At 46.1% G+C, this 16,935-nt stretch overlaps 1 protein-coding gene across 2 annotated transcripts in view; it reads right to left on the bottom strand.

Moving 5' to 3' along the window:
* LOC117662563 (uncharacterized) overlaps positions 1 to 15,192 on the bottom strand; it is a 47,929-nt gene extending 32,737 nt beyond the window's left edge. Inside the window, exons 1-6 of one of the 2 annotated variants that reach the window (XM_087884171.1) lie at positions 14,947 to 15,192; positions 12,226 to 12,287; positions 11,320 to 11,410; positions 5,449 to 5,650; positions 4,141 to 4,291; positions 1,376 to 1,794 (exon numbers count right to left, since the gene is read on the bottom strand). In XM_087884171.1, coding sequence (XP_087740297.1) covers positions 1,376 to 1,794; positions 4,141 to 4,291; positions 5,449 to 5,650; positions 11,320 to 11,390 — 843 coding nt within the window. In that variant the 5' untranslated portion in view covers positions 11,391 to 11,410; positions 12,226 to 12,287; positions 14,947 to 15,192. The remainder of the gene's footprint in view (positions 1 to 1,375; positions 1,795 to 4,140; positions 4,292 to 5,448; positions 5,651 to 11,319; positions 11,411 to 12,225; positions 12,288 to 14,946) is intronic. The other variant, XM_060691212.2, reaches the window with a different exon arrangement.
* Between the last annotated feature and the right edge of the window lie 1,743 nt (positions 15,193 to 16,935).

Below are 16,935 nucleotides of genomic sequence, written 5' to 3'. Positions count from 1 at the left end.
TTTGGAGGCACCGGTCTACCCATTTCTTTTTGCAGGCACCAGTCTACTCATTTCTTTTTGCAGGCACCGGTCTACTCATTTCTTTTTGCAGGCACCAGTCTACTCATTTATTTTTGCAGGCACCAGTCTACTCATTTCTTTTTGCAGGCACCAGTCTACTCATTTGTTTTTGGAGGCACCGGTCTACCCATTTCTTTTTGCAGGCACCAGTCTACTCATTTCTTTTTGCAGGCACCAGTCTACTCATTTCTTTTTGCAGGCACCAGTCTACTCATTTCTTTTTGCAGGCACCAGTCTACTCATTTGTTTTTGGAGGCACCGGTCTACCCATTTATTTTTGCAGGCACCAGTCTACTCATTTGTTTTTGGAGGCACCGGTCTACCCATTTATTTTTGCAGGCACCGGTCTACTCATTTGTTTTCTTTTAACACTGATCAGCTGTAGGGCGGTCCTTTGAAGTCTGCCGCAAGAGTTTAAACAGTTTTTTTCCCCTCTAGCCGATCAGCTGGGACTCAGGAGGCAGCAATAGATTGGGGGTGGGGCCAAATAAAAGGTAAGAATAATGCAGCGGGTGAGGGGGGGAGAGGTGGGGGGGCAGAACCGGCTTGGTGACATCATATCGTCACCGCTACCGGCTCGGCGGAACCGGGCGGAACCCACCACTGCCCCTGCGCATTAAAATTTTTAGCAATCGGTTCTCTGCCTGGTTGCTGGGTGGGTGTGGCCATGGTGAGCGTGGCCTACTCGGCCTCCTGTACCACAGCGGGGTGGGGTCACTGTCCCGAGGCTCCGGAGGTTTTCCTTGAGCCTCTGGGAGGGTGAAAACGGCCTCCCCCAGGCTCTGGAGGTCCTCCGGAGGCTGGAAACGGGCCCGTTTCTGGACTTCCGAGAGGCCTGTTTTTCACCCTCCCAGAGTCTCCGCACGGGCCCTGCACTTACCTCGCATCCAAAATGGGCCGCTTGGAGAATCCTGGGAGGGGCGCGCCGCACCTCCCGCACTCCCACCCCAATGCATGCCCATGCGTCTTCCACATGTGCCATGCGCATCCCCCAAAAAAATCAGCTGGCTGGCGGGAGGCGCACACGTGCATGCACAGTGGAGCTGAACTGGGTGATGGCTTGCATGCCCACTGTGGCACACGTGCTATAGGTTCGCCATCACGGCTCTAAAAGGATGGAAACAACCAGCTGTCTGCAAGGAGTATAAATCCTTCCATTTCCCATCATCCAGTCAGAGCTGAAGAAGCTTCTTGGATGAGAAGTGAAACGTCTTCAAAGAAAAACCAGAAAGTCCAGTTGCCTCTTGGGAAAAAAAAGGGGGCACATTTGGGACACTCAGCCCTTGCATGTCTGTGCCCCGTGGTGGACACTCACCTCCTCCCGTTGCTGGCTCTCTAGAAAATCCTCTGCCAGAGATATAGCCTGGTTACAGGTTGAGGGCCCCTGTTCCTTGATGTTCTCCTGCATCTCCTGGGGCAGGATGGCCAGGAACTGCTCCAGGATCACCAGCTCCAGGATCTGCAGTTTCGTGTATCTCCCAGGTTTCAACCACTGGTGGCAGAGATGCCAGAGCTGCCTGCAAACTTTACGGGGCCCTTCATTCTCCTGGTAGCAGAAGTCACGGAAACGCCGGCGTTCTGATTCGGAGTTGATCAGCGGCTCCTCCTGGGCGTTTTGCCTAGTTCTGTCCCGGCACTCTCGCCAAGGCCTGGCCTGGAGCACAGGAGAGCTTTTTCCTGCTGCTGATTTTGCCGGGTCTTGCTCCTGGATGGATGCCAGCTGAGGGTCCAGAGCTAAAAGGACCAAAAGGAGATAATCAAGGATTAACTTTACCATAATCAAAAAAATAAATAAATCACAAAACCTATCACCTGACGTGACCTACACCTGACCCCTCAGAAGACCCATTACAAGATACACCCGGGCAAGGCAGGAGGGGGTGCCAAGATACCTGATGTAACCCTCACCTGACCCTGTCAGGTTTCGAGGTCATCTCAAATAAATTGCATCTTCATTGGCCATCTTCCAAGTCACTCTACCCCTAATCTATTGCTCCAACTCAAAGGAATTTCCCCCCTCCCATCCCATCTCCTAGGGGATATTATCTCCAGGGAAAATAAGTAAGTGAAAAGTTAAACGTCCCTTTCCAGACGCCTCCGCTTCTTCTTCTTATGTCAGCACTAGAGAAAATGCAGCTTGAAGTGCTGACATCCCCATCACAAGACCCTCACCTGACACAACCCACATCTGACCCATCACAAGACATATCAAAAGACCCTCACCTGACGTGACCCATACTTGACCCACCAGAAGATGCTCACCTGACATAACCCACTCCTGACCCATCACAAAACCCTCCACCTGACCTAACCCCACATCTGACCCCTCAGAAAACCCATCACAAGACACCTGATGTAACCCACTCCTGACCCATCACAAGACCCTCACCTGACACAACCCACATCTGACCCATCACAAAACCCTCAGGTTACAAGACCTCCTCATCAGATGGCCTACTGACCACACAAAGCCCTTATAAACAGAAGGACGCCAACATTGGCATCCCCTAAACTCTGCTGGAGATGTTACCTGGCCTGGTAACAAAATGTTCAGAAACCGAACCGACCTCTGTCCTCATCCTACACCTGAGCTACAGATATTCATCACTATCGCAACAACAACAACAACAGAAAAAGGTATAATGGCTAATTGCTCTCTCTAGAGCAGGGTTTGTCTCAACCATGACCATTTTTAAATGCATGGATTTCAACTCCCAGAATCTGGACAATCTGAGAAAAAAGGGGCTTCCCTATAGAAGATACTCTATGAGAATGTGGGGAAAAACAATCCATCTCACATAAGCTATGGAGAACTGGAAGAATGTCATTTAGTTTTAACAGCACTAGGACTTAGATTTACTGTATTTTTCGGAGTATAAGACGCTCCGGACTATAAGACGCACCTACCTTTTTTGGTGAGGAAAAGAAGAAAAAGAAATCTGCCTCTGCCTCTGCCTCCCAGCAATTTTGCCTCGTTGCAGCAAACAGCAAACAGCCTGCTTTACTTTCGTTTTTGTTTTCAGCATAGCTTGATTAGCACAAGAAAAAAAAAAAAAATCTGCTCCCAGCAATTTACTTCCCTGCAGCAAGCAGCAGAGGCCCGCGCAGCAATAGGCAATGGCAATCCCTGCAGCCTGAAACATCTGAGAGTCGGGAGGCCAATCAACTTATGCTAATTAGGCTGGGCTGAAGCTGAAATGGGCTGTTTCTTCTTGCTGCTTGCTGCAAGGACGTAAATTGCTGGGAGGCAGAGGCCAAAAGGTGGGGGCCAGTGGGTGGGCAGGGCTACATTCAGTGTATACGATGCACCCAAATTTTCACCCCCTTTTAGGGGGGGAAAAGGTGCGTCTTATAGTCCGAAAAATACGGTATATACAGGTAGTCCTCGACTTACAAGTTTGTTTTAGTGACCGTTCAAAGTGACAACAGCACTGAAAAAAGTGACTCAGGACCGTTTTTCACACTTATGACTGTTGCAACATCCTCCATGGTTACGTGATTTACATTTGGATACTTGGCAACCAGTTCCAGAGGTGGTATTCAGCCGGTACAGACCGGTTTGGGGGAACCGGTATTGGCGAAACCGGCACAATACCGTCCTTTTTAGCTACGTTTTCTAAGCCGTGCACATGCATGCAAGCCGCACATGCGAACAAAGTGCATGCACGAAAAATGCACACATGTTCACATTTTCGGTGTGCGGCAAACTGGTGGTAAAATTATGTGAAATCCACCTCTGACCAGGTTCGTACTGATGACGGTGGCAGTGTCCCAGGGTCATGTGATCCCCTTTTGCGACCTTCTGACAAGCAAAGTCAGTGAGGAAACCAGATTCACTTAACGACGGTGTGACTAATTTACCAACTGCAGTGATTCGCTTAACAAATGTCGCAAAAAAAAAGAGTCATAAGTTGAGGCAAATTCTGGGCTCAATTGCGGTTGTAAGTCGAGGACTACCGTGTGAGCTCCCAAAAATGTATCTGTGTTGAGGCCGCACTCTCCTCCTGAATTCAAGGACGCATTTTCCACGCGCCCGCTTTTTTGCTACACAAATTGAACCGAAGGGCCCCCGTGGTTTACCTGGGCTGGCGGGAAGAGAGTAGGAGTGCTCCAGTCCCACAACGCCACTCCCGGGCAAGGGCGTGTTGGCACTGCTTTCCACTTGTAACAGATTCCTCGACGGAGTGTCGGGGGGCTTACGGCGGAGGAGCGGCCGCCTTCTTTTAGCGCCCTGCAGAAAGAGACAAGATAAACTTGGAGAAAGGTATCCGGCAAATCCAGATGGCTGTGTGACACAGCTGCCAATGAGATGCTTTTAGGGTCCACTGACAGAAAGAAGCAGCAACAGATCCCTTCCAAAGCCACGTTCCGCTTCCCGATCTTCCCAAGATCCACATGTACAAGTTGAGACTTGGGAAAAAAAATGCAGAGAAGAGCAACTAAAATGATTGAAGGCCTGGAGACTAAAACATATGAGGAACGGTTGCAGGATTTGGGTATGGCTAGTCTAGAGCCGTGATGGCGAACCTATGGCACAGGTGCCACAGGTGGCACGCAGAGCGATCTCTGCGGGCACACAAGCCGTTGCCCTAGGTCAGCTCCACTGCGTACGTGCGCATGCCTCCCGCCAGCCAACTGACTGGTCTGCAGAGACCCGTGCGCATGTGTGGCGGGGAGGGACGGGGTGGGGGGGTTGGGCAAACATGTGCAGGGGGCCATGGGGGTCATGCGCGCATACACAGGGGGCCAGGGGGATGTGGCGCACCCCCCCAGCCACATTTTGCCTAGCAGGCCTCCGTATGGCCTCCTCGGACCAAAAATGGGCCGGGGGACACACACGTGTGAAGAGAGGGACCGCAGGGGGTGGGGGAGTCACACATGCACAGGGGGGCAGGGAAACACGGGGGGCGCATGCATGCGCAGGGGTGCAGGGCACATGGGAGGCATTGCATTATGGGTATGGGCACGCGTGCGGGCACTGTCGCACACGTGTGTGCTTTCGGCACCCAAGGAAAAACTGGTTAGCCGTCACTGGTCTAGAGAGAAAAGGAGGACTAAGGGTGACATGATAACAATATTCCAATATTTGAGGGGCTGCCACAAAAAAGAGGGGAGTCAACCTGTTTTCCAAAGCACCAGAAGGCAAGACAGAAAACAACAGGTGGAAACTAATCAAGGAGAGAAGCAACCTAGAACTGAGGAGAAACTTCCTGACAGTGAGGACAATAAACCAATAGACATCCAGCAAACATTCTCTGTATGTTTTAGCCTCGAGTTCCCTAATCATCTTTTTAGAAGACAATCACTTTTGGAAGACAAGAAGTAAAACAACTGATGGTTACTTTCAATAACAGGGGGGAGAACTAGTCCCAGCGGCTCTACCTTTACCTTTCTCTGTCGTTCGGGTATATTAAAAACAGTCGGAATCGCTTCCGGCTTGAGGTATCGCCGTCCGGAAGCCACATTTTCTAGGTAATCAGCCTCGCAGAAATGTTCTGAGCAGAGCACATGGTGACGTGTGGGAGTGAAATTCTTCCGTCGAATATTCCAGACCCATTTTTTTAAGACATCTTTTTTTCCAAGGGGAAACCTACAGGCAAATAACAACACAACAAGCGTAATAGCAACAGCACTTAGACCTATATACTGCTTTGTAGTGCTTTACAGCCGTCTCTGACTGGTTTACAAGAGTCGGCCTATTGCCCCCAACAATCTGGGTCCTCATTTTACCGGGCTCGGAAGGATGGAAGGCTGAGTCAACCTTGAGCCCAGTCAAGATCGAACTGCTGGCAGTCGGCAGAGTTAGCCTGCAGTACTGCATTCTAATCACTGCTCTTAATGATGAAGGGGATAACATTAAAGATGTCACAATCAGGGTGGATTTGATTTAAATCGAGTTGATTTAAATCATGATTTAAATCATGATTTAAATCACTAGTAAAAAGGCTTGATTTAAATCAACTCAATTTAAATCATAATTTTTAAAGAGCAACTGTCATCTCTGCTACTCCTTTGACTCACTGATAGTCCCAGTGTTGCAGAATATACAGCCCTCATGCTACATAACTAAGCTCCATTTCATGCTGAATAAACTAAATTATTTATGTATCTTAAATAGAAAACTATCTTACGATAGATTTTTACCCCAAAAGTTTTTTATTAAAATAAATTCGATAAAAATCAAAAAAATCCGATTTAAATAAAAAAAATCAGATTTAAATTTTAAAAAATCTGATTTTTTTGATTTTTTTTTAAAAAAATCATTGATTTTTATCCACCCTGGTCACAATAGTTTCAATAGCAACAAGAAGTAACAAATTGTTGCTGGGTGCTGCTTATTGCTGTGAAAGGATGTACGAAAGACCTTGGGGGATGAAGAGACACTGTCTAGGAAACAAACAGATAAGAGGCAGCAGAGCCCACAGCTGTATAACAGGTGGGGGGAAAAAGGCTCAGGAGGGACCTGCGCTAAGGCTCTAAAGCAGAGGGTGGGAGAGGTGTTCAGACTTGCAAGATTCTGTTACTGTAACTTTACAATGAAGTAGAAATATCTTATCAGGCTGGGTTTCTTGATAATTGCATTGGTGTGATGGAGGCTAAGTGGTATAGTTGGTTCTTATCTATGTAAAATGGTTCCCCCCCCCCCCCCGGCAGCTTCTGCCTTGCGTAGACCAAGCAAAATCTTAAGATTTCTTAAAGATGTTTTTTCCTCTCCTCCAGATACTTCTCCAAATTTCCTATTTTTTTCCCCCTGCAGCCAAGCATAAGGAATTGCAGGGACAGGTAGTCCTCGACTTATGACCACAATTGGGCCCAACATGTGATCTTTGCCTCATTTTATGACTTTTCTTGCCACCATTAAGTGAATCACTGCAGTGGATAAGTTAATAACCTGGTTAAGTAACCAGCCTTCCCCACTGACTTTGCTCATCAGGTCGCAAAAGGGGACTGTGTTACCTTTGGAGATAGCAACGGTCATAAATATGACTACCAAGCGTCATAAATATGATTACCAAGTTACCAAGCGCCTGAATTTTGATCACTTTTTTCCAATGCCGTTGTAACTTTGAATGGTCACTAAATGGACTTGTTGTAAGTCGAGGACTACTTGTACATGACAGCAGAATGTAATTGAAACTACGAAGACCTGTCCTACATCCCCCTCGCTCAGCGCTGCCAGAAGTTCAAAGGGTCACTGAATGACTGGACATTAAAGAAGGCCTATTTATGTGTCTGTGGTTGGTTTCATTCTGTGGGGAACATCTACATGGATGAAAGTCTATGGAGATTCTCAGTGATCCACATCATGGTTATGTCCCAAAGGAGCTTTTTCAGGAGGCAACTGGTTTTTCTTGTTTTTTCTTTGAAGATGTTTCACTTCTCATCCAAGAAGCTTCTTCAGTTCTGACTGGATGGTGGGGACTGGATCCATCCTTCCATTCCCCACCATCCAGTCAGAGCTGTAGAAGCTTCTTGGATGAGAAGCGAAACTCAAAAAACCCAGAAAGTCTAGTTGTTGCCTCTTGAAAAAAGCCCCTTCAGGACATCTAACGTATTTTTCGGACTATAAGACACACTTCCCCCCCGCCAAAAAAAAGTGGGTGGAAATGTCAGTGCTCTTATAGACCGAATATGGCCCTGTTTTGACCTACCGAGCACCCCCACAGGCCAAAAACGGGCCCGTTTTTCACAAAAACAGGACGCGCAAAAGGTTTGGGAAGCCTGCAGAGGGCTCCTGGGGGCTGGGGAGGGCAAAAACGGGACACGTGGGGAGTTTGGGAGGCCAAAAACCGGCCCGTTTTTCATCAAAACGGGATGCGCAGAGGGCTTGGGAGGCCTACAGAGTGCTCCTGGAGGCTGGGGAGGGCAAAAACGGGACTCATGGAAGCCAAAAACTATTTTTCTTGTTTCCCTCTTCAAAATCTAGGTGCGTCTTATACTTAAACAATTTCTTCCTAAGCCAGCCCGGCTTGCTGGAAAAAGTGGGTTTTAAGGGCACGGCGGAAGGCACTGAGGTCTTGGATTCTCCTTATCTCTGGGGGCAACTGATTCCAGAGGGTAGGTGCCCCCACAGAGAAGACTCTCCACCTGGGGGTCACCAGCCTACATTGTTTGGCTGATGGCACCCTGAGGAGGCCCTCTCTGTGGGAGCGCATGGGTCGCTGGGAGGTCGTCGGTAGCAGCAGGCGGTCTCGAAGATAGCTAGGCCCTATGCCATGGAGCGCTTTAAAGGTGATAACCAACACCTTGAAGCGCATCTGGATGATCACCGGGAGCCAGTGCAGCTCGCGCAGGAGCAGTGTTACATGGGAGCGCCATGCTGCTCCCATCACTACCCGCGCTGCTGCGTTCTGGACCAGCTGGAGCCTCTGGGTGTCCCTCAAGGGGAGCCCCATGTAGAGAGCATTGCAGTAGTCAAGGCGAGAGGTGACAAAGGCGTGAGTGACTGTGCACAGGGAATCCCGATCAAGAAAGAGCCTTGGTAGTACAGGGGTTTAAGGCACCCTGTTATTAAGCTGGTTATTAAGACCAGTTGCCTGCAATTACTGCAGGGTTCGAATCTCGCCAAGGCTCAAGGTTGACTCAGCCTTCCATCCTTTCTAAGGTAGGTGAAATGAGGACCCAGTTTGTGGGGGCAATAAGCTGACTTTGTATAAATATACAAAAGGATGAAGGCTATTGCTGAGCACATTGTAAGCCACCCTGAGTCTTCGGAGAAGGGCGGCATATAAATCAAATTAAAAAAAAAAAAAGGGCCGCAACTGGCGAATCAGGCGAACCTGATAAAAGGTCCCCCTGGTTACAGCCGTCAGATGTTCCTCCAAGGACAGCTGCCTATCCAGGAGGACTCCCAGATTGCGAGCCCTTTCTGTGGGGGCCAAGGACTCGCCCCCAATAGTCAGTGATGGAGTCAACTGACTATATCGGGATGCCGGGAGCCACAGCCACTCAGTCTTGGAAAGGTTGAGCTTGAGCCTGTTCCTCCCCATCCAGATCCGCACAGCCTCCAGGCACTGAGACATCACTTCAAGGGCATCGTTGGGGTGGCCTGGCTGGTTTCATCTAAAACGACACCCTCACCAGTCTGGCAGGACAAGCAACTGTACGTAAATGGGCAGCAAGTGTCACCCTCTCTCACATTGATGTTACCTAAGTGGGTCACGAAATATTTGCAAGCAAACATCCGAGCTCAAGAGAAAACGGAGAATATCTCCATTCAATTCTGAACTCTAGAAGTTTCTTCCATTGATACCAGCTTTCTCAGGAAGAAACAGACCAGAAAATCAGCAAGAGAAGCTAATTCTACTTTAATGTAAAGCCACATTGAAAGTTTGAAAGTATAGGTGGTCTTTGACTTACAACAGTTCATTTAGTGACCGTTTGACATTACAGCGGTGCTGAATGAAGTGACTTACGATCGTTTGTCATGCTTACAACCACTACAGCCTCCCCGTGGTCACGTCATCAAAAATCAGCCACTTTAGCAACTGACTCGCATTTATGACCATTGCAGTATCCCGGGGTCATGTGATCCCTTTTTACGACCTTCCGACAAGCAAAATCAACAGGGAAGCCAGTGTTGTGACATAGGCCCAGTAGTCATTACCAGACACAATCAGTCCTAAACAAACGTATTTTATTAAGAACAGCTGAGAATTGCTTCATTCTCAGCTTAAGTCCAAATTAAGTCCAAAACAAATTCTTTATAAACAGTCCTTTCAGCCTTATCACCAACCTTTGTCAACTTTGGCACCCTGCCAAAGGCTTTTCTTTGTAAAAGTTCAGAAGCAAGGCAAGAAACAAATTTAGCAACGTAAAAGCCCTTTCTGCTCTTTTAAGCCTTCTGGGAGGGGCCAATCATCTCCTGGCCTTACTCCTGAGTCGTCCTTTTTGCTTTAGCTGCTCTTGCCTTCTGGCAGCTCTTCGCATGCGTGCACTAGGAACAGGCTCCCTCTGTTTCTCTGCCTCTCTGCTATCCGCTTCTGGAGGCTCCGGAGTCCGCGCATCACTCCCAAATGGCCCTGGCCCCATCTCTGCCTCCGACGCAGAGCCTTCATCCAGGCCTTCCCCTGATTCCAGGACTGGCCTCACTGTCCGACTCCACTGCCAGCTCTGCAGGCTGCTGGCGGACCACAACAGCCAGATTCACTCAATATCCATGTTACTAACTTATCAACTGGGGCAATCCACTTAACAACGGTGGCAAGAGGTGTCGTAAAATAGAGTCAATGGAGAAGCCAATTTCACTGAACCGTGTTACTAATTTAAAGAACTGAAGTGAGTCGCTTTAGAACTGTGGCAAGAAAGCCCGTAAAATGGGGCAAAAGTCACTTAACATCCATTTCACATAGCAACATAAACATTGTGGTCGTAAGTTGAGGACTACCTGTAAAACTCTTCCCTCTTCCTTTACAGCCTGAGAACTTAAGAGAGGGTCCTTCCTGATCTTCTTGCTTTGTGCACTATGCCCCTGTGGGCGACGCTCGCTCCCTAGGTAGTATCTCTTGGTCTCGTCTCCCAAGGTCATTCTCACATACCATTATAATTGCCTTATTTTTCCTCCTCTGCCATCTGTGATGATTCCTGATAAGGTTAAAACCAGTCACATGGGCCTGATGGAGATCAAATGCCATTAACAAAGGGAGCAACTCACTCCTAAGATTTGCTGCTCCCATTTCAGCCATTCCACCATGGAAGATTTAAGAGTCTTAGACTAAGAATAACTTCATTGCCACTTTAAATGCACACTATAATCAGCATACATTCAAATGAAATTTCCCTGCATACAGCTCTCAAAGGGTCACCACCTCCAATATATACTACATAAACATGACAAAATAAATGAATAAATACAAAATTATGCATATACCCACATATATTATATGACACAGAGAAAGTGCAGTCTAGTTTGGATGTATACATGTACTTGGCAAGAGAAACGAATCTTGCAAGTTTACCAGACGGATGGCAGAGGGAACAAAGCTGTTCCAGAATCAGGTAGCCCTGCTACAAATACTTCGAAACCTCCTCCCAGAGGGGAGCAACAGAAACAGATCGTGAAGTGGGTGGGTGGGGTCTCTAACAATGCTTCGAGCTCTAAGCTCATAGCGCTTATAAGCAGCATCCTGAATAACCGGAAGCGAGCTTCCTATAAAATCTTCTCGGGTGTCCTTACCACTCTCTGTATGGACTTTCTACCTGAGGCACGGCTGCCCCCAAACCAAGCAGGGATGCAGTTTGGAAGGAGGTTTGATTTACCTGTGGAAGGAGATATTATTGCCCAGTGAAAATTTGTTGTTGCAGTTTATTGCGCAGCATGATTTCACCATGACTGTCTCTATCCCACGAACTGTGGAAGGGAAAAGAAGAGAAGCTAATCAAACCTGGAAGACACCCAGGCCCCAAAGCACCTTCCCTCCCTTTGATAAACTTCCCTAGTTTACTCTCCTGCTTATCATTCTTGTACCCACCCCCAAATCTGTTAGCATCTTCCTGTTCAAGCTTCCCTATGCTATTTCTGCGCACAACGCACCTTAGTTTTTGGGGAGGAAAATAAGAAAAAAGCTGATTGGCAGGTGGATCGGCCTCCCGGAATACCCCCAATCAAGCTATTCCCAGAGGTGAATTTTAGCAACAGGTTGGTTGACTGTGAGCTCTGTGCCTTGCTTTTTTTTCAGCCTCTGAAACCTATGTTTCAGGGGCTTTTTTTTCTGCCTCTGAAAGCCTCTGAAACAGAGCTTCAGAAAAAAAGCCTCTGAAACTTCATTTCTTTTTTTCTGAAGCTCTGTTTTGGAGGCTTTTTTTCTGAAGCTTCTTTCGGAGGCTTTTTTTCTGAAGCTCTGTTTCGGGGGCTTTTTTCCTGACGCTTCTTTCAGAGGCTTTTTTCAGCCTTTGAAATCTCAGTTTGAGAGGCCGGGCAGGGCTACATTCAGAGTATAAAATGCACCCAGATTTTCACCCTCTTTTTTGGGGGAAAAAGGTGCATCTTATACGCCAAAAAATACATATATATATTTGATATTATTCCAAACCAGGCATTTTTCTCGGTGTGCCAAGATTTTCCTGCATTTGTTGCCAACGTTGGGGGGAAAAAAGTAAACAATAAACAATTGGAGATCATTAAACAAATTTCACATCTCTGCAAATAGAGAGCCATTGCGTTACCTGGAGGGGGTCAAAGGTCAGTCACCAGATGTATTATTTTTCTTTCAGAGATCAAAGGAAACCTACAGAGAAAAGAAAGAGGGGGAAAAAAAGACTTAAATTTTGCACTGGGACCAAGTTCATATATTTTGCGTGATCTAACCATGATTTAAGATGAACAAACTGCTTGCCTCCTGTGTAAAGGAGGCTGTTCTCCCTCCTCACCTTTTCGGGAAAAAGATTTAAAATGTTTAGCAGCACATGACTTTTAACTGTTATGCTACACTGACTTTTAATTGTGTGTTGGGGGGGTGGGGTCACCTGGAACAAAAACCAACAGTTCATTATTAAATGAAGGAAGAAAGCCCCCTAGTGAACATCAAATGTCCCACCACTTTACAGCTTAGCATAAATTAAGAACTGAAGGCCACAAGGTATAACTCAAGCACCTATTTCACTTCCCTAATATGTGTCTCATGGCACCCGGCCCTCTCGATTCCTGGCAAATAGATGGGGGAAGAAATGAAGGTAGTGAGAGATTTTATTTTCCTGGGCTCCAAGATCACCGCAGATGGGAACTGCAGCCAAGAAATTAAAAGACGCTTGCTCCTGGGGAGGAAAGCTATGGCAAATCTAGACAGCATTCCAAAAAGCAGAGACATCACCCTGCCAACAAAAGTGCATATAGTCAAGGCTACGGTTTTCCCAGTTGTAATGTATGTGTCAAGTTTCGAGGTCGTCTCAAATAAATTGCATTTCAAACAAAGTCTTTGAAGAAAAACTCCTATTTATTAAGCACGGCATTTTACACCCGACTCCATCGAAGCAAACACTGACTTCCAGACCCAAAACCCTCCCTTTCTGTTCCCCACTCCCCTGCACTCATTGGCCATCTTCCAAGTCATTCTACCCCTAATCTACCGCTCCAGCTCAAAGGAATTTCCCCCCTCCCACCCCATCTCCTGGGGGATATTATCTCCAGGGAAAATAAGTAGGTGAAAAGTCAAACATCCCTTTCCAGACGCCTCCACTTCTCCTTCTTATGTCAGCACTAGAGTAAATGCAGCTTGAAGTGCTGACATCATGGCTGTGAAAGTTGGACCGTAAGAAAGGCTGAGCACCAAAGAATTGAGGCCTTTGAACTATGGTGCTGGAGAAGACTCCTGTGAGTCCCTTGGACTGCAAGGCAATCAAACCAGTCTGTCCTACAGATCAACCCTGACTGCTCTTTAGAAGGCCAGATCCTGAAGATGAAACTCAAATCCTTTGGCCACCTAATGAGAAGGAAGGACTCACTGGAGAAGAGCTTAATGCTGGGAAAGATTGAGGGCAAAAGAAAAAGGGGATGACAGAGAACAAGGTGGCTGGATGGAGTCACTGAAGCAGCAGGCATGAGTTTAAATGGACTCCAGAGGATAGTAGAGGACAGGAAGGCCTGGAGGAACATTGTCCATGGAGTCACGATGGGTCGGACACGACTTTGCAACTAACAACAACAATATGTGTCTACAAGCAGAAATATATGCACAAGTACACACCCCACACAGGCATCTGACACATTTTTCCTCCCACGAGAGCCAATTAATCTAGAGAGGAATTTTATTTAAGTATTCATTAAATGTATATGCTACCCATCCTTTAGGCAGCTTACAACAGAGTAAAAACAAGAAGGTAAAGTATTAAAATCTAAAAACATTAAAATCTAAAGTGATACACTAACTAACCTTTTGGAAAAAAAGATGTGTTTTGCCTTTAAATCTACCCCACTTAATTAGCATTGTTCTACATTGAACATCTTATGCAAAGAGAAAGCAATCAGGGAAAAGCTAGAAGGAAATAGATGAAAGTATGACCAGCAACAAAGCAGATGGCCTGGCAATGAGAGCACCTATTATAATTGATAATATGAATAATAAAACTGGAGAGGCAGTTTTGCCTAGCGGTGAAAGCACCAGGCTAGAAACCAAGAGACTTGTGAATTTTAGTCCTGCTTTAGGCATGAAAGCCAGCTGGGTGCCTTTGGGCCATCGCTCACTCTCAGCTCACGGTGTCAGGCTCGGCTGACAAGCTGGTCAGTCGATTTGTTGTGACTCCGACTTCGAATCTCGCCAGGCTCAAGGTTGACTCAGCCTTCCATCCTTTCTAAGGTAGGTAAAATTGAGGACCCGGTTTGTGGGGGCAACAAGCTGACTTTGTATAAATATACAAAAGTATGAAGGCTATTGCTTAACGCATTGTAAGCCGCTCTGAGTCTCCGGAGAAGGGCGGCATATAAATCAAATTAAAAAACAAAAAACAAAACATATAACCTTGGCAACTTTTAAAAAGGCTGGACTTTAATTCCCAGAATTCCCTAGCCGAGACTTCTGGGAGTTAAAGTCCACCAAGTCTTATCGTTGCCAAGTTTAAAGACCCCTAATCTAAAGTAGTACTTCTGAACCTTGGCAACTTTTAAAAAGGGTGGACTCCAATTCCCAGAACTCCCCACCCAGCATGGCATGCTGAAGAACCCTGGGAGTTGAAGTCCGAAAGTCTTACAGTGGCTAAATTTCAAGACCCCTGATTTAGAGTAGCATTTCTGAACCTTGGCAACTTTTAAGACGGGTGGACTTCAACTCCCAGAATTCCCCAGCCAGCCATGCTGGCTGGGGAATTCTGGGAGTTGAAGTCCACCCGTCTTAAAAGTTGCCAAGGTTCAGAAGCGCTGCTTTAGAGACCGACTGCGGGCTCGGCTTGGCTCACCTCCTCCGTCTCTCGAAGTTGGCCACCCGGGAAACCACCCGAACCATCCAATTCCTCCCTTAAGGGCAGAGAGGCGGCATTTGAACTCAGGATCCCCTGGGTCTTTCCTCCCTTCTCCGAGCTGCTCCTCCGGGCACAGCCGCTTTTTCAAGCCGCCGCCCGTTTTTTATCCTCCGCGCACCAGCCACCAAACGCCACTTCTCAAGCAGGCAAATCCGGACCGGAAAGTGCCCCGGCGAATGTCTTCCCCCTTTTGCATCCACCCGCTAAAACCTTCCTCCTCTTCCTCCGCCGCTTTTCTCCTCTCTAGGCGCTTCCCTCGCTCTCTCCAGCGCTGCAGGATCAGATGCACCTGGGATCAATCAAGGGGGAGGGGGGGATGGATGAATGGGTAGGTAGGTAGGTAGCTATAGGAATAGATAGATAGGGAGAGAGAGAGAGAGAGAGAGAGAGAGATGATAGGTAGGTAGGTAGGTAGGTAGGTAGGTAGGTAGGTAGGTAGGTAGGTAGATAGATAGATAGATAGATAGATAGATAGATAGATAGATAGATAGATAGATGATGATAGACAGACAGACAGAGATAGGGATAGATAGAGATAGAGATAGAGATAGAGATAGATAGATAGATAGATAAGGATAGAGAGAGAGAGATAGGGATAGAGAGATATAGATAGATAGATAGATAGATAGATAGATAGATAGATAGATAGATAGATAGATAGATAGTCAGACAGACAGAGATAGGGATAGATAGAGATAGATAGATGTTAGATAGATGATAGATAGACAGACAGACAGAGATAGGGATAGAGAGATAGAGATAGAGATAGATAGATAGATAGATAAGGATAGAGAGAGAGAGATAGGGATAGAGAGATAGAGATAGATGATGGATAGATAAATAGACAGAGACAGACAGACGTAGGGATAGATAGAGAGAGATAGATGATAGATAGATAGATAGATAGATAGATAGATAGATAGATAGGGATTGAGAGAGAGAGAGATAGGGATAGAGATAGATAGATAGATAGATAGATAGACAGACAGACAGACAGACAGACAGACAGACAGACAGACAGAGATAGGAAGAGATAGATAGTGATAGAGATAGATAGATAGATAGATAGATAGATAGATAGATAGATAGATAGATAGATAGATAGATAAGGATAGAGAGAGAGAGATAGGGATAGAGAGATAGAGATAGATAGATAGATAGATAGATAGATAGTCAGACAGACAGAGATAGGGATAGATAGATAGAGATAGAGATAGATAGATGTTAGATAGATGATAGATAGACAGACAGACTGAGATAGGGATAGAGAGATACAGATAGATAGATAGATAGATAGATAGATAGATAGATAGATAGATAGATAGATAGATAGATAAGGATAGAGAGAGAGAGATAGGGATAGAGAGATAGAGATAGATAGATGATAGATAGATAGATAGACAGACAGACAGACGTAGGGATAGATAGAGAGAGATAGATGATAGATAGATAGATAGATAGATAGGGATTGAGAGAGAGAGAGATAGGGATAGAGATAGATAGATAGAAGATAGATAGATAGATATAGATAGGGATAGATAGAGAGAGAGAGAGAGAGAAAGAGGTAGAGATAGAGATAGAGATAGATAGATATAGATAAGATATATATAGAGAGAGATAGACATAGATAAATAGAGATAGATAGATATAGATTATAGAGATAGATAGATATAATATAGAGAGAGATAAATATAGATTATAGATAGATAGATAGATATAGAGGGATAGATAGATAGATATAGAGAGAGATAAATAGAGATAGATTATAGATATAGAGAGATAGAGATAGAGATAGAGATAGAGATAGATATATAGAGAGAGATAATGTGCATGCTTAAAATTGTATCCACCGAAGCAGAAGCATCAGAAGGGGAAAAACGATCAAAACGAGTCCCGCTGCAATGGAACATGTGTTTTGTTTTGAAT

This window comes from Pantherophis guttatus, chromosome 2, assembly GCF_059756535.1.
Source record: "Pantherophis guttatus breed Tessera chromosome 2, ASM5975653v1, whole genome shotgun sequence".
Lineage (NCBI taxonomy): Eukaryota > Metazoa > Chordata > Lepidosauria > Squamata > Colubridae > Pantherophis > Pantherophis guttatus.
The sequence above is the reverse complement of the archived record's forward strand: the minus strand, read 5'-3'. Positions and strand labels throughout refer to the sequence as shown.